Source organism: Petaurus breviceps, unplaced genomic scaffold, assembly GCF_028583685.1.
Source record: "Petaurus breviceps papuanus isolate PSGF00001 unplaced genomic scaffold, PetGlider_PUasm1.0 67, whole genome shotgun sequence".
Lineage (NCBI taxonomy): Eukaryota > Metazoa > Chordata > Mammalia > Diprotodontia > Petauridae > Petaurus > Petaurus breviceps.
In genome coordinates, this window is record NW_027186446.1 from 5,505,788 (window position 1) to 5,530,584 (window position 24,797).

The 24,797-nt window shown below is 37.7% G+C and overlaps 2 protein-coding genes across 12 annotated transcripts in view; one reads left to right on the forward strand and one right to left on the reverse strand.

Moving 5' to 3' along the window:
• LOC138173928 (cyclin-K) overlaps positions 1-18,099 on the forward strand; it is a 269,034-nt gene extending 250,935 nt beyond the window's left edge. For 9 of the 10 annotated variants that reach the window (XM_069103982.1, XM_069103980.1, XM_069103981.1 and 6 more), the window contains 7 exons: positions 672-777; positions 2,893-2,950; positions 3,857-4,026; positions 4,472-4,743; positions 6,554-6,587; positions 8,153-8,224; positions 16,700-18,099. In XM_069103982.1, coding sequence (XP_068960083.1) covers positions 672-777; positions 2,893-2,950; positions 3,857-4,026; positions 4,472-4,743; positions 6,554-6,587; positions 8,153-8,224; positions 16,700-17,319 — 1,332 coding nt within the window. In that variant the 3' untranslated portion in view covers positions 17,320-18,099. The remainder of the gene's footprint in view (positions 1-671; positions 778-2,892; positions 2,951-3,856; positions 4,027-4,471; positions 4,744-6,553; positions 6,588-8,152; positions 8,225-16,699) is intronic. The other variant, XM_069103990.1, reaches the window with a different exon arrangement.
• Positions 18,100-18,627: 528 nt separating this feature from the next.
• LOC138173930 (coiled-coil domain-containing protein 85C-like) overlaps positions 18,628-24,797 on the reverse strand; it is a 190,458-nt gene continuing 184,288 nt past the window's right edge. For both annotated transcript variants that reach the window (XM_069103992.1, XM_069103991.1), the window contains one exon: positions 18,628-23,864. In XM_069103992.1, coding sequence (XP_068960093.1) covers positions 23,775-23,864 — 90 coding nt within the window. In that variant the 3' untranslated portion in view covers positions 18,628-23,774. The remainder of the gene's footprint in view (positions 23,865-24,797) is intronic.

The window sequence follows — 24,797 nt, forward strand, 5'->3', positions numbered from 1 at the left end:
TTTTACAGATGTGGAAGGGAGGCTTGGGGAGATAAAATGACTTGCCCAAAATCACTCAGATAGTGAATAACAAGATAAGATTGAAGTCCAGGTCCTGGGGTTCCAAATCCAACTGTGCCATTCTACCCTCACTGTGTATGCTTAAACATTCTTTATGTATTAGGCCAGATATTTTCACACTGCCTTCATTACCAGAGGTTTTCAATTATGTAGGATAGATCTCTAGTTAGAAAAATGGCCTGTTTAAAATTTTAGAGGTTATAGGGGCGACTAGGTGGCACAGTGAATGGAGCGCCCACCCTGGAGTCAGGAGGACCTGAGTTCAAATCCAGTAAGTTAACACTTACTAACCATGTGGCCTTGGGCAAGCTGCTTAACCCCAATTGCCCTGCCCCCCCGCAAAAAAAAGCAGGATTTTAGAGCTTATTCAACTTTCTAGTCCAGTATATAAGCTAATTTATTCAGTGTTTGTTTTTCCCTATTCAGTTCTTCAGGAGGCACATAAATTATCTGGGATCAGAATTCAGATGTTAAAAGCATGCCTAGAGATAAGCTATAAAATGTGCATGGACCCTAATTATATCAGAAAACTCCATTTTCGAGCTATATTGAGATGTGATTGTAAAGAGCATCATAACGTTCTAAGTTTTTTTCTGTATGTTTTGTTTTAGGAAGAAGTTATGGTTCTGGAGAGGATCCTATTACAGACCATAAAGTTTGATTTGCAAGTGGAACATCCCTACCAATTCCTCCTCAAATATGCCAAACAACTCAAAGGTAATAGAATCAGTGTTTTTGCTAAATAGAATTTTATAATTCAGAATTCAAGTACAGCCCCTTTTGACGTTGTGGGCTTAATTGCATTAGCACTTGGTGACACAATTTCATTTTCTGTTTCTCAAATTAAAAAAACATAGAAGTAAAGGAAATGGGGTATAGTAGAAAGAGTTGTGGATTTGTAGTTGAGGAAACCACTTACACGGCCCTGGAGTCAGGAGGACCTGAGTTCAAATCCAGCCTCAGACACCCTAACACGTAACTAGCCATGTGACTTTGGGCAAGTCACTTAATCCCAGTTGCCCCTACAAAAAGCAAAAAACAAAAACAAAAAAGAAACCACTTAAATTCTCAGCTTTCTAACTATCTGAACAACTATGACTGAATGATTTCCCTTATTTAGACCCGTTTCGTTGTTTGTAAAATAGAGATGATAATATTTGCCTTATTGACCTCACTAGTGTTGTAAGGGATCAGATGGACTAATATGTATGAAATACTTAATGCTGTCATAGCAATGGATCACATTTAGACAGTCTACAGTTTATATTGTTTTTCTCACAACAATCCTAAGTTGTATCTTTTTTTTTTAAATACAGACTTGTGATGTTGTTGGTGTGGGAATCCCCCACAACTTTAGAGAGTTGCCTGGTGTGCTGAGAGATTAAATGACTTTCCTAGGATCATTCAGCCACTATTTGTCAGGGATAGGACTTGAAAATTAATACAGGTTTTCCTACCTTGGAGGCCAGCTATCTATTCACCATACAGTTCTGCTTCTTATATCCTACTTTGAAGTTTACAAAGGGTTTTCCTAAAATAAATTTTGAAATACCATAGTCAATTCAAATTATCATTTTAGTGCTTTACTATGTGTCAGGTTAAGTGCTGGTCAAGCAGAAAAAGGGAAAAGCAGACCTCTTAAGGAACTTACTTTTTAGTGAGGGAGACAACATACAAACAACTATGTTCTTGCGAGATAGAGGGTAAATTGGAGACAGTGTAAGTAGGAAGGCACTAACATTGAAGGGGACCAGGCTTCTCGCAAATGGTAGGATTTGAGCTGAGACTTGAAGGCAGAGACAAGTAGGCAGAGCCTCTCAAGTATGGAGTACACTCAGTAACAAGGCACAGAGTCAAGAGATAGAGGATAGTATGCTGCTAGATAATAGAGGATTTGGAGGAGAATAAAATGTAAGAAGACTGGAAAGGTAAGGAAGGAGTCAGGTTGTGAAATGGTCTTCAAAACCAAACAGGATTTTATAATTTGATCTTGTAGATAATACGGAACCACTGAACTTTACTGAAAAATAAACATGATGAGACCTGTGCTTTAGGTAGGTAATTAGGTGACTAGAGGACAGGCTGAATTGGAGAGAGATAGTATTAGCCCCATATTAAAAATGAGATAACTGAGACTTTTGAAAGAAAGGCCTTCTAACTGGAAATCCACTAGTATTTCTGCTGCATCATATAAATGAAATTTGTTTCTGTTTTGTGGTAATGCTAGAGACAGATTATCTACCTGACCCCAGATATGACAGTTGCTCTGTAAATTTCCTTATAATACCTTGAATTTTATTATTATTATTATCATTTTGCGTTTTGGAGGGCAGTTGGGGTTAAGTGACTTGCCCAAGGCCACACAGCTAGTTTTTGTGTTAAGTGTCTGAGGCCAGATCCGAACCCAGGTCCTCCTGACTCCTGAGCTGGTGCTCTATTCACTGCACCACCTAGTTGCCCCTAGTACCTTGAATTTACAGAGGCTCCGCTTCTTTCATAAAATTCACTGGAGATTTTTTAGTGGCAGGGAAAATCAGAAAATAGTCTACAATAATTACATTACCTAAGTACATTAATCTTCCATGAGGGTTGGTTTTTGTTTTGGGGTTTTTTTTTTTTAATATGTTCAGGATAGGAAAGAATGAAAACAAACAGGAATTGGTCCTTTTAAAATTTTTAATTATTCCTTGCCTATCTGGCAGTTAGGGGTTTTTTGCTCTCTTTATATGGTATTCTCTATTTGAATAATACTTCATTTTTGTTAAGATACTCACTGAGCACTTAGAACTTTTTTCCCCATATTTTTATTTATTAACTTATTCCTTTTCTTAGGTGATAAGAACAAAATTCAAAAATTGGTTCAAATGGCGTGGACATTTGTAAATGACAGGTAAATTTTACCAGTATATTAAAAAATGTGGTACAGATATGATGTATAGTCTTAAGTTTTTAATAATTGGTCTGAATAATCTAGTTTATGACATGTAGAACTATATTTAAGAACTCTTAGTAATTAGATCATTCTTTTTTTTTTTTTAAAGCAATCAGGGTTAAGTAACTTGCTCAAGGTTACACGGCCAGTTATTTCTGGGTGTGGTGCTAAGTGTCTGAGCCCGGATTCAATCCCCAGGTCATCCCGACACAGGAGCCGGTGCTCTTACTCGCTGAGCTACCTGGCCATCATTCTTCATGGTGGTTTTAGAGCAAAAGTTCTTAACTTGGCTTCCATAAAGTTCATGACACCAAATAGGTTAAAAACTCACTCTGTTTATCTTTTCATTAAAGGACATTTTTTAAAAAATGTTAGTTCTATTGTATTATCATTACTTAAAGGAGTGTATTGATAAATTTAGGAAGCTAAAAGGTGGCTCTAAAATCAAGATTTTTTTTTTCCCCTTATGCTCATCTCACTTTCTTTAATTTATGCATTTTATTTATCTTGGTTTTAAATTCGTTTTAGTAAGACAACATGGATAGTTTCTGTATGTTATATATGCTGTCAGACTTAGTTGATGTATTGCTCGGTTTTGATGAATGACTTTTTTTCCTTTTTAATCTTTATTATTAGGACTTACTCAATGGGGAGGGTGATGGATTAGGGATGTATTTGGAAGTGAATGCAGTATAAAAACAATTCATTGATAAAAATAAGATAAAAAATGTTCTTTTTTTAAATTACATGAATATAATTGCTTCCTAAGAGGTTACACAAGTTTTGGCACTGGAGGTATCCTGTGAACTTTGGATATAGTTATATGACTGCATTTAAAATAGCTCTATTTCTTTATTATTCTAGCTTGTGTACTACATTATCACTACAATGGGAACCTGAGATCATAGCAGTAGCAGTCATGTATTTGGCAGGCCGTTTATGCAAATTTGAAATACAGGAATGGACGTCTAAACCAATGTACAGGAGATGGTGGGAACAGTTTGTTCAAGATGTACCTGTTGATGTACTAGAAGGTACTGTAAACTTGGCCATATTTGATAATGGTCTCAGTGAAACTTAACAAAATTTTGCCTTTTCTCTTAAAGCGTGTAAGTTGAATTAACCTTATTTTTATCTCTTTCTCTTCCTGTCTCTCTTTCTCTCTGAAATATGCACACGTGTGTGCACACACATACATACACATTTTTCCTATGAATTTCAGAGGAAGCTAGAACTAGATAATGTTAGAACTGGAAGGCAGCTTCAGTATTTAATCCAGCGTCCTCAGTTTCCAGATGAGGTCCAGAAAGGTTCCGTGCCTCCCTATTCATGAATAGTTGTATGTGGGATTGAGAAAAATATGAAATCTCTTAGTTTTTAAAAGGCACACCAAAAAATGGTCTAGGTTTTATATCTTTAAACATGAATTTCATTCGCAATATCAATTTGAGATAAACTTAATCTTTGTACTTTATTTAGACATTTGCCACCAGATCCTGGATCTCTATTCACAAGGAAAACAGCAGATGCCTCATCATACTCCTCATCAATTGCAGCAGCCACCATCTCTTCAGTCAACACCTCAAGTGCCCTCAGTACAACAGTCACAGCAATCTCAAAGTTCTGAACAGTCACAGCCACAACAGAAAGAGTCCCAGCAGACAGCACAGCAGCAGCAGCAGCAGCAAGCACAACAATCTAAGAAACCATCTCCTCAGCCTAGCCCTCCCAGGCAGGTTAAACGATCAGTGGTAAGTTCTTTTGGATATTTTGCAAATGGAGAAAACCTTTTGCCTTTCCCATTCCCCCAAATCCATCTTTGTTGGCATTTAAATTTTTTAATGTATATTAAAATGGTGGTGACAGTCTTAAAATCATTATCTTACTCAATGTTAAAGATATTAGGATTATAGACTTAAGAGTTATAAGGGATCTTGAAAGCTATATAGTCCAAGTCTCTCGTTTTATAGATGAGTAAACTGAAATCCAGAAATGGTTAGTGACAGAGGCAGGACTTGAACCCAAATTCCAGATCCATTGTTCTTTCCATTGTAAAAGAGTACCTAACCATTCAGAAGTCATTCAGGTTTACCTGCCCAGACAGACTACTTACCTCCTAGGGTACTTACTGATATGAATGAAGAAACATTGTCATTATTCTTTAAGAAATCCAGAAGAGAGAGAAACCAAAACACTATAGACAGTCAATAGGTTGACTTTATTTTCAGAATTGAGAAAGGAGAAATGGGAATATCTTGAAAACTATAGGTTCTAGTATCTTATTTAAATGGATAAGAAAACAGTTTATGAGCATTTACAAAAGAAAAAGGTGATTGCTAGAAATTAACATGAGAATAAGCCATTCATATTAAGCCAAACATATTTCTTTTTGAGAATTTCCAGTTGGAGGGATCAAATTTAGGCTATATATATTTTATATTTGTATTCTAGCAAGCCATTTGACAGTCTCTTAGCATGGTTTTGTGACCAGAAAGGAAAAATGGTTGTATTCCTGTAGTTTTTAGTTTTCCCATTGAGATCTGAGAAAAAAATGCAACATGACAGCTGTTTTCTATGGCTATTTTTAGAGATTAAAAGTTCTAATACCAATGCTTTTAGAGGTTATATAATACAGAGAAAAGTAAACATTACACAGGTGATACTTATCATGGTTCTTCTTTATAGCTGATGTACATGCAATCAGATTTGCTGAATTTATAAAGCTAAACAAACTGACAACTCACCTACAATTTTCATATTTTTGTGACTAGTTTAAATGTTTTCTCCTGTTACTTGTAGAGGCACTTCCTGAATTAGGAAGAAGGGTGGACTAAAGAATTAGTTCTTTTGACATAATACCATGTGGTTTACTGAATGCTTTATTTATTTGCATCCTTTGAGAACACTGGCAAGTATCATCCCAGTGTTGCAGATGAGAAAAGTGAGGCTCAAAGTAGTTAAATGATTTGGTCAGAGCTGAAACTCAAATCCAGGTCTCCTAATTCCAAGAGCAGAGCTTTTTCCACTGTGCTGTACTATATTTGCTTGTCTTCAAAAGTCCCTACCAGATTTTCTGACACTTAATTCATCATACTAATTCAAAAAGTGGTAGTAGTATATACCTTCCAGTGCAGAAATCTATGTAATTTGATATTTAAGATAATACTAAATCTATTTAATATAGCTTCTAAAATAATTACTAGTGAAGTAAACTGTCATTGAACATCATGTAGGTGGGTATATTGAGTAAGAGTTGAACTAAATTTTATTCTTAGGAAAATCAGTAAATTTGGTCTCATATTCAAATTGAAATGGAAGAATAAAATAGGGAAGAACACACTGTTATCTGCTGGAATCCATCGTCAGCCAGATGTTAGTCTTTACATAAATCCCAGTAGGTTTTTCTAAATAGACTAGTCTAGGGAAAAAAATTGTATCTATGATCTTATCTCTTTGGTTTTTATTTTGTTTACTACTACCTTGCTCGTAACAGGTAAATACCTTTTTCCCCCATACATAAGCCAGGTTCTTAGTTAACATTTAAAAACTTTATTTTATTAGGTTGTTTCTCCTAAAGAAGACAACAAGACAGCAGGTAATTTCATTTGTTTTAATATTTAATTTTTACTTTAATCAAAATGCCTATCTCAAATATATTGCTTCTTTTAGAAAACATTTTTCTTTCCAGGACAGTAGTAGTCCTAAACTTTGAATACTAGGGGCCTGAAGTTATTTCTTTTTCCCTTCCTTTGAGTTTGCATTCTGCTAATGAAGGCATATAATAAGCACCAGGGTTCTGCAGTGGGGGCAGGATAAATGTGTACTTAGTAATAAACTAGCTAATAAAAGTCACATTAAAAAAGCTTAAATATTTTTGTACCCAAATTTGTGTGTGAACTAATTCAGTGTTCTCTAGTCTGAGTTATGCCATTTCATTAATTAATGAAAGACAAGGGCTTCAAAGTATTAAAAGTACGCCAGCTAAATCTCAGAGATAGGGTGAATTAGTATATTAGGGTGTACATAAAATAAATAGGAGTATTGTTTAACAAAATGTGTAGCAGTCCTCCTATGCGCTTAAAAAGCCAGGCCTTTTATTAGAAGACTCTTGATTCCAACTCTCATTTCCTTAGGTTGTGAAATTTTTGTTAAGAGTTCATAGAGGAACCTCAGAAGTTATGAAAAGACTGAAAAGTGTTTGAAGTAGTTTATTCCTCATTTGTTCCACTTTGTCATGGAATGAAGTGCTCCATAATGAGTAAAAATTTGAGAGACCTATACTCTTTTTTGGCTTCAGAACTATTAAAAAAATTTTATATATTGGTTGAAAATCTTTCTAAAATAAATAATATGCTTCTTAACAGTCAAAACAAGGCTATTAAAGTGACATAGGGCCATTATTATTAAATACCATATACTTTCACTGTATATATAATAACTAGTATGCTTACTCTGATATTCTAGGGGTAGTTAAAAGCAGAACTACTCTCCCTCATACTAAATGGCCCTGGACTACTGTGCTTTTTAAATTCTTGAGTACTTTTTCTGTCTCTTTCCTTGCTGAGAATAATCATTTCCTGCTATTACCAGTGTGCCTGTCCCTCAGGTACCAACATCCATCCCTCCCTTCCACATTATTCTGATATTTTGTGAATTGAAAATAAAATATTGTTGAATTCACTGTGGTAAAAACAAGAGTAATTTAGTTCTGAGAGAGAACTTTGAGGAGGATCTTTCCTTTGAACAGAAATGTATTAACTTTAGTTGAATGGACTTTGAAATTTCTTTTGGCTATTCAGGGCCTTATTTACTTCCCTAGTCTCAGCTGTGTGCCAAATAGTTGAAGTGGTTTTATAAATGAACTCTGGAGTTTTTCGCGGTGTTAATGATATGTTCCAAAAATTATTTGAAGGGGTTTTCTCAAGTACTAAAATTTTAAAATAGCTGTTTAAGGAAAATTAGGAAGAACTTTTTGACAAATAATTTGTCCTTTTAACTAAAAGATAAATGTATAATGGTTTAAGTGGATCCTTTCTAAAGTTTCCTTAGAAGCCATATATGGTTACTTTTCAGTAATTTTTCCTAAAAGCCCAGTATGAAAAAAAAATTTATTCTCATGCAGAAGTATGGGTGGCTTTTTAATACAGTTTTTCTTTTTAGAACCACCACCATCTAAAATCCCCAAAATTGAGACCACACACCCACCAATACTACCTGTACATCCACCTCCAGGTAAGTTTTCCTTTGAGATTAGCTCATTGGCAACCAGGTTTTTTCTTTATCTTGTTAAGAAAGATTCGGACAGATTGGTTACTCTGGAGAAAGTACTGGATTTGGAATCAAAGGACCTGGGTTCAAATCCCACCTCTTATCACTACCTGTGCAATCCTGGGCAAGTCACTTAATTTTTCTAGGCCCCTTTTCATTTTTAAAAGGAGATTGGATTGGGGCAGCTAGGTGGCACAGTGAGTAAAGCGCCGGCCCCAAAGTCAGGAGGACCTGAGTTCGGTTCCGGCCTCAGACACTTAACACCCACACAAAAAAAATACTAGCCGTGTAACCTTGGGCAAGTTACTTAACCCCAATAGCCCTCTAAAAAAAAAAAAAGATTGGATTAATTGACCTCTATGGTCACCTCTAGCTCTAATTTTATGAATCTTTGAATCATTGTAGATCAGAAAGAGGAAATGGATAGTAGTTAACATTAATTTCACAATTATTTTCAAGGAAAATTGTAATGAAAACCAGCCCATAGGTGAAGTTCCAAGTTAGAATAATCTTTTAGTTCTTATTGATGGGCTTGCCTAGTAACTGTGTAGAGCACAAGGCAACCCAATAATAACCACCAATTTACTCCCCAAATTCTCCCATTCTAAAATTTCAGACAATAATGAAGTGAATATTAGGGTAAATTTTATAGAGAAATCCTTATAGAGCTCATGGCCCATTTTTCCAGATCACTACAAGGTAGCTGTAATTTTTAGATTTCTTTATTTGGGAAACTTCTTGCTCCCTATTGAGAATAACAATTGAGGTAACATTAGATGCAGTGTTAAACTTGAGACAGAAATCTGTGTAGTTTTTTAAAAAGATAATAGGAGCCATATTGGGGCTGGAGAAGAATCACTACCAATATTGAACTTCTTTCAGTGCATGTCTGAGAAAAAACTCTTTAATTTTTTAATGACACTCATTCCATCTGCTATGTTGCATAGTACATTTGTGCATTTGTCCAGTGCCTGTTTGCATATAGTATGTGTTTAAAATTTATATCAGACATGTGTAATATCCATGCTCCTCCTAATTTATCCCACTGGGGCTTATGATAACTTCTTGGAGGCAGAATCACATTTTTACTTTACTTGTAAATTCCCATGGTTACTCTAATTAAAAAAAAAGTTAACTTTATGATTTAAAAAAACAGTCTCCCTAATTGAGAAAGAAGTATGGATTATGCATCTACTGTATGTTTACCTTTGTATTATAGGAAACATGAAAGAAGCTTAAAACATAGCCCATGCCCCCAAAGAATTTATCATTCTAGTTAGAAAGATGTAACCAATGATAATTGTGGTGTGAACTATAAGTGTTAATGGAATTCAAAGAAAAGTAACTAGTATGTTCTGTAGTCATCAGAAAGAACTTAATGGAGAACATGATACCTCATCTGGGCTGGAATATTAGTGGAACCTGGATAGTTAGAAAGGAGAGTGCATTCTTAGGTAGGGAATAGAATGTGCAAAGGTGTAAAGACTAAAGCAGTGCTATATGGTAAGAAGTCGAGGAAAATAGAATGCTAGAAGTTTAAGAGTAGAGGGTAACCTTGAAAGGGCATCTAGACCAACCTCCTTCTAATACAGGAATGTCATCTATAGGACCTCTGACAAGTGATCCATTAGCCTTTAAACAGTTCTGTGTAAAAGGCCAGCTTTAGGTAGTAAAACCAGGATGTGAATAACCTTGGAAGGTAGGCAACAGGCAGGAAACCATGGTATATTTCATTTGGTAAACAATAGAAATAAGCATCTCCTAGTTGAAAGAAATATAACCGACAGTCTGATCCAACCCATGCTAGTATCCTAGAATCTTTTCTTCAGTTTTGAAGTTAAGGGGGAAACCTGCTAACTCCCTAGGGAAAGTTTTTCCAGGTTTCAGTAGGTCCTATTGTTAAGGAAGTGTTTCCTGACATCAGGCTCATATTTGTACCTGTTGCTCAGTTGTTCAGGGTTCTTCTCTCTGCAACCAAGCAAAACAAGTCTAACCCCTCTTCCTTGAAGATAGTTATCACATCCCCCTGAAGTATATCCTTCATGCTAAACATCCCTAGTTCTTCAAACATTCCTTCCTCATAAGGTATTACTTTTTGCCTATTGCTGATATTTTATCACTTTCTAAAACATGACACCACAAATTGAGTATGACCTGATCTGACTGTGGCAGAGTACAATGAGAAAGTTTCCAGGCCCTGGAAACTATGCCTCTTCAAGTGGCTTAAGATCACAGCAGCTATTTGGGGATTCCCATAGATTATTTTGCCTACTCTGTGCCAAGAGTGGGTATATAATAACCAAAAATAATGAAAAAAAATCTGCTCCTAAAGTGTTTACACTCTTTTAAAATGTATATGCACTTATATAAGTAAACATAGAATAAATACAGGGTTAGTTAGGGAGGTTGCTAGGAATCAGGAGTAACAGGAAAGACTTCTGATAAAAGAGGGATTTGGTGAAACAAGCAGAGGTTAGGAAGGGAATGCATTCTGGGTCTGGAGGAGAGCAAGCATAAAGCCATAGTGACAGGAGATGGAATGTTGTGTGAAGAATAGAACCAATTTGATTGGACTGGAGAGTGCGGGAAGAAGAAATGAGTTTGGAAAGGTAGATTGGGACCAAGTTCTGAAGGCTTTTAACCAAACAGAGGAGTTTATATTTTATCTCTAACCAATAAGCAGTCTCTGGAATTTGAATACTGTAGTAACATGATCAGATCTGCACTTAAGGAAAACATGTGGAGAATGTAGTGGAATGGTGAGGAAACTTGAAAATGGGAGACCACAGTCCGAACAAAGGTTGTGTTTTTACCATACAAGCATGGTAAAAAGGAGTCGTGAGAGGAATGTTGGAGAGGTAGAAACAACAAGATGTAGAAACTAATTGGATATGTGGAGTGAGGAGTTGAGGATAACACTGAAGTTACAAATGTTGCAGACTAGAAAAATGGGGCCATGATGATCATTAGACCCATGGGAGGTATTGGAGGTACTGTGTAAAGAGGAAAGAGAATAGGCTCCAGGACAAAACCTCATGGTATGCTTGCAGGTAGGGGTCAGAATATAAATGATGAGTGTGCTGTTTTTAACCACACAAAGAGAATGCGGTTTGCAGGAGGAGAGGGTGATGAGCAGTGTCAGATGCTGTAGAGAGGTCAAGAATGATTGAGAATATGACATAGATTTGTCAGTCAAGATCATTATAATTTTGGAGAGAACGGTTTCATTTGAGTTGTGTCAGAAACCAGACTACAAAGACTTAAGGAGAGAGGAAGTCGTAATCAGTGTAAACATTTTTTTCTGGCAGTTTGACTGAGAAGGGATGAGGGATGATAGATAGCATAAGAGTGCGGTAGGGTCTTGTGAAGACGTTTGGTTTGGTTTGGCTTTACCAGGATGAGTGCACTTAAGCCTGTTTGAAGGCAGTAGGGAAGGAACCGTTACCCAGAGGAAGATAGGCTGGAGAATGTAGGGGGCAGGGAGGATGTAATCAAGGGCATAATGTAGAGACTTTGGCTTTGGCAAGAAGAGGGGCTGCTTCATTATCAAATAATGGAAGAGGGCATTCTTTGCAACTTGCTGCTTCAGCACACATTCTGTGTTTTTAACATTGGATGGAAAGTGAGCCCTCTATACACTCCAGATGCACTTTAGTGGCTCTGTGATCTCATTCGTTTGTATACTCCTAATAGTATAGGTAGCAAGCCACCCTATCCCTTCTCATCCTATATAACTCTTATTCATGTCCTTATATGTCATCTTATTCATATTCCCTTCCATGGGGAACCCTCTCAATGAGGTGGAGGCTGTGTTCTAGGTCTTTTAATATAATAACACTTGACTGTAGGAGTGTTTCAGTGTTCTCAGACTTCCTACATGACTATTTAATTTCGTTTTCTTGTCATACATCATCTATATAAGATCTTCTATAACTTAGTGATGTGCTGTTTATACATGCCGTATATTTTACCCACAATTTTGATTCTTGAGAGAGAGAGAGAGACAGATACCAGTTGTCTATGCAGTTGAATATCACAGCGTCTTGACATCAGTCCTTCTTTGTCCATTGGCAGGGGACTTATTTATAGGCTGGACTTATTTGAGTCATCATGTACTCTTATGTTATGGAACTTGATGACATGCTGATGGCATCTGCGTTTAGGAACACCTGGAGGACCTTATCATCTATAGGGAATTCCTATTCCATTTGAGCTATGTGTTAGACATTCAGCATGCCAGTGAGAGACATCAGCAAGCTTATGTCTCTGTTGTATTCCTCTTTGATAATCAGGATTATTGAAGAGTTGTCCCTTGTTTAGTTTTTCTGAGATTTGAATGTATTGGATGGAAAGATTTTTATTGGAGGAAAGTCCCTTAAGGATGTATTTCACTCAACCAAATCTTAGGCTTTTAAATAATTGACAAAGTGCAATTTTGTATTCACTGTATTCTTAAGTCAGTTGTTACTGTGAAGATAGAGGCTACTATAGAATATTTCTTGTGAAAATCTGCCTAATCTCTTCTCATGTTTTCTATAATCCTCTGGTTCTTGCATAGATCATTCCTTGAGAGATTTTTATAAGAATGGGAAAATAGGCAAAGAGGGAGTTAGTACTTACCTGTGTTCTCTTGTTCCTTTTTTTTCCAGTAAGAAATATTATCTGCTTTTAAGTGCCCTCAAAATCATGTTGCCTGCAGCATGGGTTTCCTCTGCATTTTCTTTGTTTGGTCCAGCTGTTTCACCTGTTTGCCACCTTTACTGCCATTTCTATTTTCTTGTATGGCACTCTGGGGACTGAGCTATCAAGAGTCCAGATTCAGTGGTCCCACTTAAATTGATAAAGAAATGTGTTACAGAAATTGTCGTGACATGTCATGATATATCTCACACCATGCTTTCTTCCTTTTTTTTTTTTTCCCCTTTCACTATTTCTTTCTGTTTTATTGAGGTGATATTGCTTGTAATTTTGTGTCGTCCTCTGGAAAGATTTGTAAAACAGTTGATACTATAAAATGGTATGATCCTTGTACAGATCTCTCATATGTCAAGGTCAGGACATTTTTGAGTGGTTTCTGAGCTCCCTTGTCCTCATTCTAATTGTTAACATCAATCAAAGTTTTATAAGGGATGGTGAATAGTCTGTAGTACTCTTGTTTATTCATATTCCATTTTTCAGCATCAGTAACTTGTTTGATTAGGTCACCTTCCAGATATTGGTGAGTAAAACTCTGTTATACTGAGGGGATTGTATGGGCAGTTAAGATGACCCAATCTCTTTATGTCTGGAATTTTTCCCCAATATAAATATTTTGGTTGAAAGGTTTTTTTTTGTAATGTTTTTATGAATGCCTCTTATTTTTTTGTCAAAGTCATTTCTAGAAATACTTTTTCCCCACCCTCTCCTACTGAAATTGAACCTTTCTTTGTAACTCACACCATTAAATAAAAACACCAGATTACTTCATCTAAAAATATATACAACATCTCATCCATATAGGAGGTGTAGGAGGCATAACATCATTATCTGTTTTCTGGAACCATTGTTGATGAAAGATTATTCTTTAAACATTTTTTAGAAACACTTCTATTTTGTTGAGTGAGGTATAGATAGTATTTTAATAGAACTAATAATAGAGTTGACATTTCTACTGTACTTCATTATTTACAAAGCCTTTTATGTGAAATATCTCATTTGATCCTCCCCATTTTACAAATTCTTAACAGAATTAAAGTCCAATGATATTTCCATATGTGGATTCCCTCCTTTTCCTCAGTATATTGCCATCATTTTCCCATGTTATTAGAATATTTCCTGAAGCTTGGATTGCTGGAATGTGAGGTATGTTACAAGGCTTGAATGGTTGTTTGGAGCAGTGAGAAGAGAAGCTTAGTTGTAAACAATATATATGCAGACCTCCAAATCAGTGTCTTTGGGTAGTAGTATTTACATGGTTTTGGTAACTAGTTTCTTTGAGTAGAAAACTGGAAATGTAACAGAAAATAGAAATGTAAATAATTGAGCAGCAGATTCATAACTGTTTCTTTCACATTTTTGTTTCGTTTTGATCCTACTTTCACACAAAACTGAGTTTCTGTGAGAGGGAGAAGACTGCATGTGTTCTTTGTCAGTGATTTAGCCTTTAAATGCCTATCTACCCAGTGACTAAATTTCTTAAAAAATAGACCCTGAGTTGAATAATTATGATCATTCCCACCAGTCTTTCTCATGTGAAAGTTCTGGAGCTTTTTACCTAGAGTGAAAAACCATAAGAAAAACTTCCTAATAATTGGAGCTATCTAAAAGCAAAATGGCCAGCCTCAGGAGGTAGTTGCTTCTCTCTGCACATGAAGTCTTTAAAAAAGCAATGCTGGGTGACCATTTTTTAGGAATTCATAACCACATATGGATTGGAATAAATGGCCCCAGGGGTTCACTCTGACTCGAGGGCATATATAGTCCAGTGTAAATGAAGCAATATAACTGTTTGGTAGATAGGAAATATTCCAATCTGCTGCCATGGTTCATTCACGGGGTATAATTTGAGCCTTTAACTTCTTAGTTGATGGAGTGCTATACCTCTTGTTTTTTTCAAGGGTAACAAGATTTCTGTTCTGTTTATTAGAAAATAATAAATATTAGAAAAATTGTACTGGGAAATCTTGTTTCATGTAACCTTAGCTACATGAAGGCTTCAGCTTTCATGACACTGAAGTAGATAGTTCATGTAGAGATTTTATTTCTAAAGGGTTGCCTTCCATAGATGTTACTTAGGCTTGGCCATTACCTGTCATTTCACAGTGGTCTGGCCTGTGATCTCCTAAATACAGTGAATTCTAGACAGAAATTTGAGTCCTAAAGAAAAGATACTTTTAAGAGCGTAAATTCCTCAGGAGTTTCTCAGCGGCCTGGAGGGGGAAAAGTACACTTGTCATTTGTTAGCCTAGGAGCCTTAGACTTGTAATCTTTATTGCTGTCTCTTGTTTTTGTCACCTACATTTCCCAATGTATCTTTTCTCTCTTTTCCCGGAGAGCCGTCCTTTATAATAACTATTAGGAAAAAAAAATTCAGCAAAACTAACCAGCGCATCACAGATGTCTGATTGGGTTTGCATCCTTTCTCTACCGCTTACTAGCTCTTTAAGACTGAGCATATTGCCTTAACTTTTATGAGCTTTTTGTGAGTTTTCCCCTCATTTCCCCATAAAAAGGAAATGATGATGTTAATGCTGCCCATCTTCACAGGTTGGATCAGAGAGAAACATAAAGCATCTCGTTATATATAGGACATTACAAGTATCAGTTCCGTGAGGGTGGACTCATCATCCTCATACACTCCACCTATTACTGGGTCTGACAACATAGCTCAGGAAATGTCTAAATGAACTCAGTTTGATTGTGAATCAATAAACATTTCAAAACATGCTAGAGAAAAAGATGAAAACAGTTTCCACCTCCAAAAGTTTATATTCTATTGATGTAGCACATTTACATAGGTGTTATGTTTACATACATATACATGCATATGTATACACGCCAAATAAAGATGGGTAATTTGGAGGATGTACACTGACTGTGAGTCTGAAAAGGCTTCTTAAAAGGAGGTGGTGTGCTGAGTCCTGGAGGAAATTGGGAGTTCCAGGTTGAAACAGCGCATTAGGCAATATTAGCACATGCTAGGTAGGCTTTGCCAAGGCCCACAGGCAGAAAAGCTGGACTGTCATGTACAGGGCACAGCAAGTGAGCCAGTTTGTCTGCAGTGAGCAAGCAGAAGTAATGTATGTTCACCTTGGAAATGAGAGGTAGCCAATTGTGAAGGGCTTTCAGTGTCAAGTTTATAGTTTTGTATCTCTTCTTAGAAGAGACATATGAGTGTGAGTATATCCTTCTTTATACATGACAGATTGGGAAAAATGTTGCACTGATCAATTGTAGGGATCAGAACATAGCCTTGAATTCCACTTCTGATCTCTACTGACTTGTTTACATTTGGGCAAGTCATGTAATCTCCAAGTCTTACAAAAAGAATAATTCACCTCACAGGGTTTCAGGAGGAAAGCACTTAGGGGGCCTTAGAGCAATGTAGAAATGAAAGGTTTTTTTATGATTACTACTTCACATAAGCCTAACTTGTTTAGGCAACTTATTTCTTAATAATTTAGAAAGTCATTGTTAACCTGTACGTAAGTCTAAATTCTATCCTGTTTGTAATAACTGGCATTTTATTTTTAGCTGTTTGTTGACATTAAAAGAAAAAATATATAATGTTCAAAGAAACCAGAAAAAGTATAAATAGATTTCTTTTGCTATGTGATTATGACCTTTGGTAATTTATTTTTAGCTAATGTTGTAACTTTTGACAAAGCATTTCCTGAATATAGCACTTATATCTCTCATTTGTATAGTGATCCCTGTTTTGGCTTTTTCTCTCCTCTTTAGAACGTAAGCCAACCCTCACAGCTGCAGTTTCAATGGGAGAGGGCGAGCAGACCGGCACAGTGGAGGCTGGAGATCTACCAAAAGTCCAGATTCCTCCTCCCAGTCATCCTGCCCCTGTACATCAGCCACCTCCTCTTCCTCACCGCCCCCCACCACCACCACCTTCCAGCTACATTACTGGAATGTCAACTACAAATTCCTACATGTCAGGAGAGGGTTATCAAAGTCTGCAATCCATGATGAAGACAGAAGGACCAGCCTATGGGGCTCTGCCTCCAGCATATGGACCACCCACTCACTTGCCATACCATCCTCACGTATATCCTCCTAACCCTCCACCACCTGTCCCACCTCCCCCAGCATCATTTCCACCACCCAACATTCCCCCACCAACTCCTGGATATCCTCCCCCACCAACATACAACCCCAACTTCCCACCTCCACGATTGCCTCCAACTCATGCTGTTCCTCCCCACCCTCCTCCAGGGCTTGGGATGCCACCTGCCAGTTACCCTCCTCCAGCTGTGCCCCCAGGTGGGCAACCCCCGGTGCCACCTCCCATCCCCCCACCTGGCATGCCTCCTGTGGGAGGATTGGGACGTGCAGCTTGGATGAGATAACATGATGCCTCTTCTCCCCCTCACCCCTTTTTTTAAAACTCAAAAACCAATTTTTTTTCATTTTTTTTTTTAATCACTTACCTTTGAAGTATAGTTTAAATGGCAAAAAATAGTTGAACAGCAGGGTACTTTGTATAATGCTACACAGCTGCAGTACAGAAAGGGAATGGAATGGTGAACTTGAACTCCAGTAAGCCTTCTACAGTATGGCTTCTTGTATAGCTATTGCAAAGCCAATTATAATCTAACTTTATACACTTGATTAATTTAAAATCAGTTGTTACTGCACTGGATTACTTTATACTAGTGAACATGTTAACCAGCCATATTGGCTCAATAGTTATCTGTAAGGAGTAAATTTCCTTTTAAAAATCAGTGCCTACTTTTACTGAAAAATAAGTTTTAAATAATCCAGTATCATCTAAAGTCAAAACTGTTTTCCTTCAGTAATACTCTCCAGTGATACATGATGCTGTTGTCAGAGTTTCTTGGTTTAACTGGTATTATCAGTCTTTTAATTTTAAAATTGTTTTGGACAGGTTGGCTTTGCCTAATTTGGGGCTGTTTTTTTGTTTGTTTTTTGGTGGGGGGAGACAAGGGAATGGAAAACCGGACCTTGGAAAGTAATGTATGTTTACATCTATTTACAAATTCCTGTACATACAGATATATTTTTAAAGTGTGAATGTAACATCATACTGTGAATTCCATCTTGGTTACAGATGAGACTCCCTCAGTCAGTTACCTACCCAAATAAAATCAGTTCTGAAAATATAAGAATGTTTTTTTAGGGGGAGGAGGAAAATGGAGAATACGTGACTTAAAACCTCACTGTTGCACCCTCACCCTACTCATGCTTCTGGGGTTCCTCCTTTACACAGCCCCAAATCAGTCATCTACTGACAGAATCCCATCCCTTTCCCCACTGAATCTTACAGGATTCAGCCAGCTTGTGGGGACTAAGCTTCCACTGTTTTAATGAGAACATCTTTAACTGACTGAATTTGAGGGGTGAAAAATCCATTGGTAAGTTAGACTACCTAACTTTAATTTCTTTCTATTTCTGTTCTCTGAATGACCATGAGTCACACCAAAGTACTCTCTAGGACCTGTAGGGGAGGTTTTATAACTGAACTCTGTAATGGATCACCCTGGAAAGCTGTGTTTGCCTCCCAGAAGGATCTTTAGGCATATGTGGGGGAGATGTATGGGGAAGGGGACTCCCGATATCTGCTCAGGTGCAGGCAGGGGCAGTTTAGAACTAACAGTGGGGCCAGTCTTAATCACAAAGTTGGGAGTCATCACAGCTTGCTTACAAAGAAGTTTATTTCTTTTAACTGCAAGTATACACTATCACAATCATATCTCTGACTTCATTTTACTAAAATATTTCAAATCAATGTTTTTAACCACACATTATCCAAAAAAATCTATTTTCCTCCCAAGAAAATCAAAGTGGCTTCAATGAAAGGTAAAAATTCGTGCTAAAGTCTAAAGGGCTTTTTGCTCTGTACACAAACATCAGGAACGTACTTGTTCCAGTTCTCATATAAATCACAGTCTACGGAAAAGGGAGGGGGGGGAAGGGGTAGGTGGGGCACTGTCGGGTCACAGGCTATACAGAAATCATACACTTTCCAGCAGATTTCCACAGAGCAGCACAAAGAGACATGCCCCGCTTTATGAAAAATACACAATTTTACCACTTTGTAGTCACACACTTTGTTTCTTTAAAAGATCAGTAGTATTATTCTTGCCCTCCCCTGTTCAAAAAAGATGAAAGGTCACTTTCCTTTTATTTAAACACTGACAATGCTAATGACATTTGAATTAAAATGTGCCTTATGCTCAATGGGTTTGGATTCTGAGGTACAATGGTCACCCCAGCACAGCTTCGTAGTAAACACTGTAGTACAGCTGTTTTAATGAAACTTCAAATGTGCTGTTCATTTGCTCTGGAAGACAGCCAAGATTTAGGCTTAAGGATTCTTAAGTTAGCATTCAGGTGTTTCCATATCTAGATAAGACTATACCACTGTAAACTTTGGTAGAGGTATATCTTACTAGGTACTTCTCATTAAAGTTTCCTGTGTCCCCCAAATAAAAAAACTCAAAAGTCCATAGAGAAAACACTAGCCTCTATTTCACTTGGGAACATTATTGGGTGCCATCTTCAACCTGGAAGCTATCAGTTTCTGATTTTGGCTCTGGCAGAGAAATACAAATTAACTAAAATTATTTACATACTAAGGTACTGCCAAAAAGTCAGGTGTGGTTCTATGGAAAATTGCTTCATACCTTATACCAGTTTGGAAGCAGGTGTTAGTAAAAAAGTCTGACATCTAAAAGACACTTGCAAAGGTCACTCTACTATTCATTTTTGGATTTATGGGTCAAATCGGTGTTGGTAATTGCTTCTTTGTGGAGTTGTCTTAGCCAATGCATTTCCAAATAGACATAAAAAATGTCTGTTGTCTCTTTTTGTCATCTCATTTACAGGTCTGTAGCGTTAAGCAAAAAACTGAACATTATTAGAAGGGGCCACCCATGCAATGAAGGGATCTCTTCAAGGCCTCTATGTTCAGAAATTCTTGCTTATAATGATATGATATCTGCCTCCCTGTACTTTGACAACTATTACAAAAATGTATTTCATGCTTGCAAACTCTTATTTGCATCTCAAGATTGAATTGATAGAGTAAGTCATTACCACTCAAAAGCTCCAGGATGATTGAGAGAAGTCAGCAGCAGTGTCATACTAATGAGGTAAATCACTGAGCATGTATTCCATGAACAAATGAAGGTTTGGATTCATCATTTTTAAAATGTGAACTTTTTAAAGAGTATAGGAACTGGACCTATGATTTCTTTGGTATAGGAAACTCCCTCTACCAACTTAAGACTTCTCTGCAACTTTTATAGCCTTAGAAAATTGCCTAGAGCAATGGGAAGTTAAGGGGTTTGTCCAGGATTACATCTTGCTGGCTTTAACGGCAAATCCAACTACTATGCCATGCTGCCTCAATTTTTAAGGAAGGGAATTCAAATCACCATATGTCAGAAGGGAAAAGTGACTCAGGAGAGTATTTCCTCTTTACCTTAAGTAAACTAACAAAAGGAGACAGAAAAAGAAGCCAAGAGGGCAAGAAAATTGATAATGTCACATGTCCACCTACAATTTATTGGAAATGACATTGTGACCTCAAAAACACTGATAGACTATCAGTAAATCAGGACTTCAGATTTAGAAATGCAGGATGTTAGAGCTGAGAGACAGTCCAATTCCCCTTGTTCAGATGAGGAAACTGAGTTGACATGACTAAATTTTAACATTTTCTACCTTCCAGAATAGTAATGTTTCTCACTTTGCAGAACCTTCAATTTTGCAAAATCCTTTTATGTCTCACTTGATTCTTGTGACACCTACGTGGCAGCCTGATTTTTTCATGAGGAAATAGCCCTAAAAAGAAGTAACTTTGCTAAAGCCATGTAATAAATGAGGGAAGGCTAAAACACAGGTTTATGGGATTCCCAGTTCAGTGCACTTTTCACTAAACCTCACTAGAGGGTCAGGTTTGATATCCCAATAGTTAAGTGCTGGTTTGTCTATCCAGTCCCTTCTTGGGCAGTGCCTTAATTCTCTGACTTTGGAAAATCCTTCCTGGTTGCTAGTCAGCTCAGGTCAGCTCTAGCTCTGCTTACACATCCATGAATTTCTATTTACTGAGTAAAAGAATTGGAAATAGTGCAAGAAGAGCCCATATGCAGCCCCAGTTAAGGTGCTGAGAGGGAGGGCTTCCAGGTACCCTCTGGATCTCTAAATGGAGGCTTGGAGGGAACTGGTTCCAAATGAAACTCATTCCTAATTAAAAGGTCAAGAATAAGCCATTCCAGACTAAACTTATTTCTGTTTTTCAACATAAGTTATTAAATGATAGATTGGGAAAATATACAGTTTTCCTAGACTTTAGAAAGCAATATAAAGTATCTCTGGAGAAATGTTGAATAGATGCTAGTACAATTGACTCAGAACTGGATAAGTGGTTCATAGTCAGTGTGTTATTAATAGTTCCACATGAACTTCATAAGGTCTGTGGGAGTGCTTCAGGGATATTTGCTTGGACTAGGAAGTTTTTATGAAAGATTTAGATAAATGAAAAGATGGCATCCTTAGCACCTTTGCAAGTCAAGCACAGTAGACTCAACAAAGTATTGATAGGTTAGAAAATCGGGCTGAATCTAACAAGATGCTATTTATTAATGATAAATGTAAAGGCTTACACAAGTTCCTCAAAGTCACAAATACAAGACAGGGTTAGACAGCAGTTCATCAGAAAAGGTCTGGGGATTTTATTGAAATCCAAGCTCAATATGAGTTGACAGTATATGGCAGCCAAAAAAAGCTGTTTTCTTGGCCTGAGTATTAAGAGAGGCATAGCTTTTATGGGAATAAAGTGATAATTTCTTTGTATTTGACCCTTGTTAGACCATACCTGAAGAATGGTGTTCAGTTCTGTTTACTACATTTGAGAAAGGACATGGATAAACTGGGAAGGAGGAGTGGAGGGAAGGAGGCAACTAGAATGGTACAAATCCTTATGTCCATTCCATATGAGGATGTGTCTAAGGGGCTGGGAGAGGAGATATGTTATGACAGCTGCCTTCAAATACTTGAAAGGTTATATAATGTAGAAGAGAAATTAGATTCGTTATGTTTGGCCACAGAGAACGTTACTAGGAGCAACGTGTAGAAATTACAAATAGAGGTAATTTAGGCTCGACATGAGGGGGAAACTTCCTAATAATTAGGGCTATCTGCTTGCCCCAAAGTGGATATGGGTTGCCTTAGGAATCAGTGTGTTCCCTCCCCCTCCCCCCTTACTGGAGGTCTTTAAGCAAAGGCGAAATGACCATTCATCAGGTGGTGAGGATGGATGGTTTCTCAGATATGGGTTGGACTAGATGGCAATTCCAACTCTAAAATCTTAACGTAATTGTGTGTGTGTGTGTATGTGTGTGTGTGTGTAAGCAGAGGATACTTTCTGAAATGACAATGTCTGCTTTCTGCAGATTTCTTTTTTTCCCCTTCTTTCAATTAAATTGGACTAAAACATACCTGAATTGGAAAGAGGGCAACCTATATTGCAAGATCATCAAGAAACCTAGCAAGGAGCAATTCCATGGAAGAAATAAAAACCCTTGAGATTTTATAAACATCCCAAGACCCACTGATAAGAAATTCCCTAGATTCTCAAAGTCTTACGTCAGCAGCATGCAAGACTTGCCCAGTTCTTTCAAGCTAGAAAAGCTTTCAAAAGGGCCCAACAAAGGAATTTTATTTCATTTGAAGATCATCCACTTTCTGGAGAGACTCATCACCAGGAACAAAGCACAGTAAACGAAAGAATTCCTGTGGTGGAAAGTGAAGGAAGGAGAAAATGTACACTTATAAAATCCTAGGAGATCTGAAGTTCTCAACCAAGACTTGGTAGGGAGATAAAGTAAGCTATAGAAAAAGGGCAGACTCATCTTTGTCTTTGAATTAACTAATACTAATGGACAGCTGTGGACCAGCTCCCCAGTGTTTTCACAGAGCACTCCAGGCCCTTATGGGAGGGGTTGTTTACTTGCCTACCAAGACTCAACCAGAATTCAAAGGAAACTTCACCTGGAAAAAGGACTTGGTCTATGAAAAGGAAGCTGGTAGATTGTGGGGAATGGCTACCAGTGAGATACTCTGTCAGATTTATCAAGACATAAATGTTAAGCATGAACTCATGTTCTGATGCATGATATCATGAGGAAAGTTATTCACATGAGGACAAAAACAACACATGGTAGCCTTTGTTCTGGGCTAAGTAAACGAACAAAAGAAGTCCAGCATCTCACTAGGCTCTTTCTGGGATGGATTAAGTATGAGACAGGATGAGATGAATCTTCAGACATCTCAAGGGTCTTTTTTCCCCTAGTGCATAAACTAGGCTTATCAGAAATTGCCCCCCCCCATACTACCATGACCCCAAAAACTATATGGCTGACAACCTCAGAAAAGGAAAGTGGAATTCTGGGCTGAGTTTTGAACAACCCAACCAGGAACTTGAACCGCATTCTAACTCACTCTTGAAAAAGCCATTTCAGTAGCAAAGATGGGAAAAGCTGTAGGTGAGAGGGGCTCCACTGGGTCGCTCAAAATTCTCCAACTGGGTATTTCTGAAACAGGATGATCAGAACTCCATTTGCAGTATATGGAAAATGATTGCTTCCCCAGTGAAGAGCCATCCCAGGACCTCAAGAGTACCCTAGGTCAAAGCTGCCATATTTACAAAGAACACCACAAAAATAATTCTGGCAGCCAGAGAATGAGAGGTCCCTCCCTCTTGTGCATCTCCCATTGTCCCATTCTTAAGAAGTCATTCCCCTATACACACTCGTCCCCAGTCTTCAGAGTAAAGCTCCTACAAGGGCCCCTTGAACTGGTTTCCTGAAAGGTGCTGTCGGATGGAAGGTTTGGAACTTGCTGCATCTCCAAGCTTTCTCCATACAACCTGTGGGAGACAGAGACAAGTCTATGAATAAAGGCCCATGCCTACCGACCTAGTGCAACCTGCTATTTGGTGGTCCAAAACCACCATAGTTGCTTTCTTATTCGTTGACCACACAATCACTAGCATAGCTTCCTAACTACCTAGTATTGCTTTTTTGTATGTAATACAATCACTTGTACTGTTTTCTGTCTCATATAGTAATGGAATAGCAGAGCTGTAAAAAAAAAAAAAAACCCTTGGAGATCATCGAAGTCTGGCTCCCTTGTTTTAAAGAGGAGAAAGCTGAACTCCAGAGAGAGGAACTTGCCCAGGTGATGCAGAGTGAGGACTTGAATTGGGGATGGGGGGCCCACAGTGCAACTAGTCTTAGTCCTCATCTTTTCATATTGCTTTAATAAGATTTAGCAGAGGATGTTAGAATAAGAAGGAGCCTTAAGAACCCTGGTCCTCTGTCCTCCCCCTTCATTTTTTCAGATGGGGAAACTGAGGCCTGGAGAAGGAATATAACTTTATGGTCTTATTCATCTCAAAATTCTATGATTTTGTGTCTCTCAGAAGACATCCCCCCACCCCAGACATGGGCACTTAGCAATTGGCCTTCTGCTGATGGTTGCTAATTTCCACATTCTGAGTTGAGGTCTCTGCCTGTACTGTTAGCAAAGGTCACTAGATGGCAACACTGGTCCAAAATTCAAACTAAGGAAACTTTCTGGCTTTACTAATTCTAAGCCTAGAAATCAATCTGGCTAAGGAAAATGCAACCACAGGCTGAGGATGATGTTTTTTGGGACGGTTCTGGGGGAAAGTGGAGATGAATGGGCAAGGAGAAGCTGATACACTCAGCAGAAGCAGACACCAAGGTCTCCCTCCAGGTCTAGGCATCCACTAGTCAAATCTTTAGGGATGAAGCCCAGTATTATTTCGCTACATCTG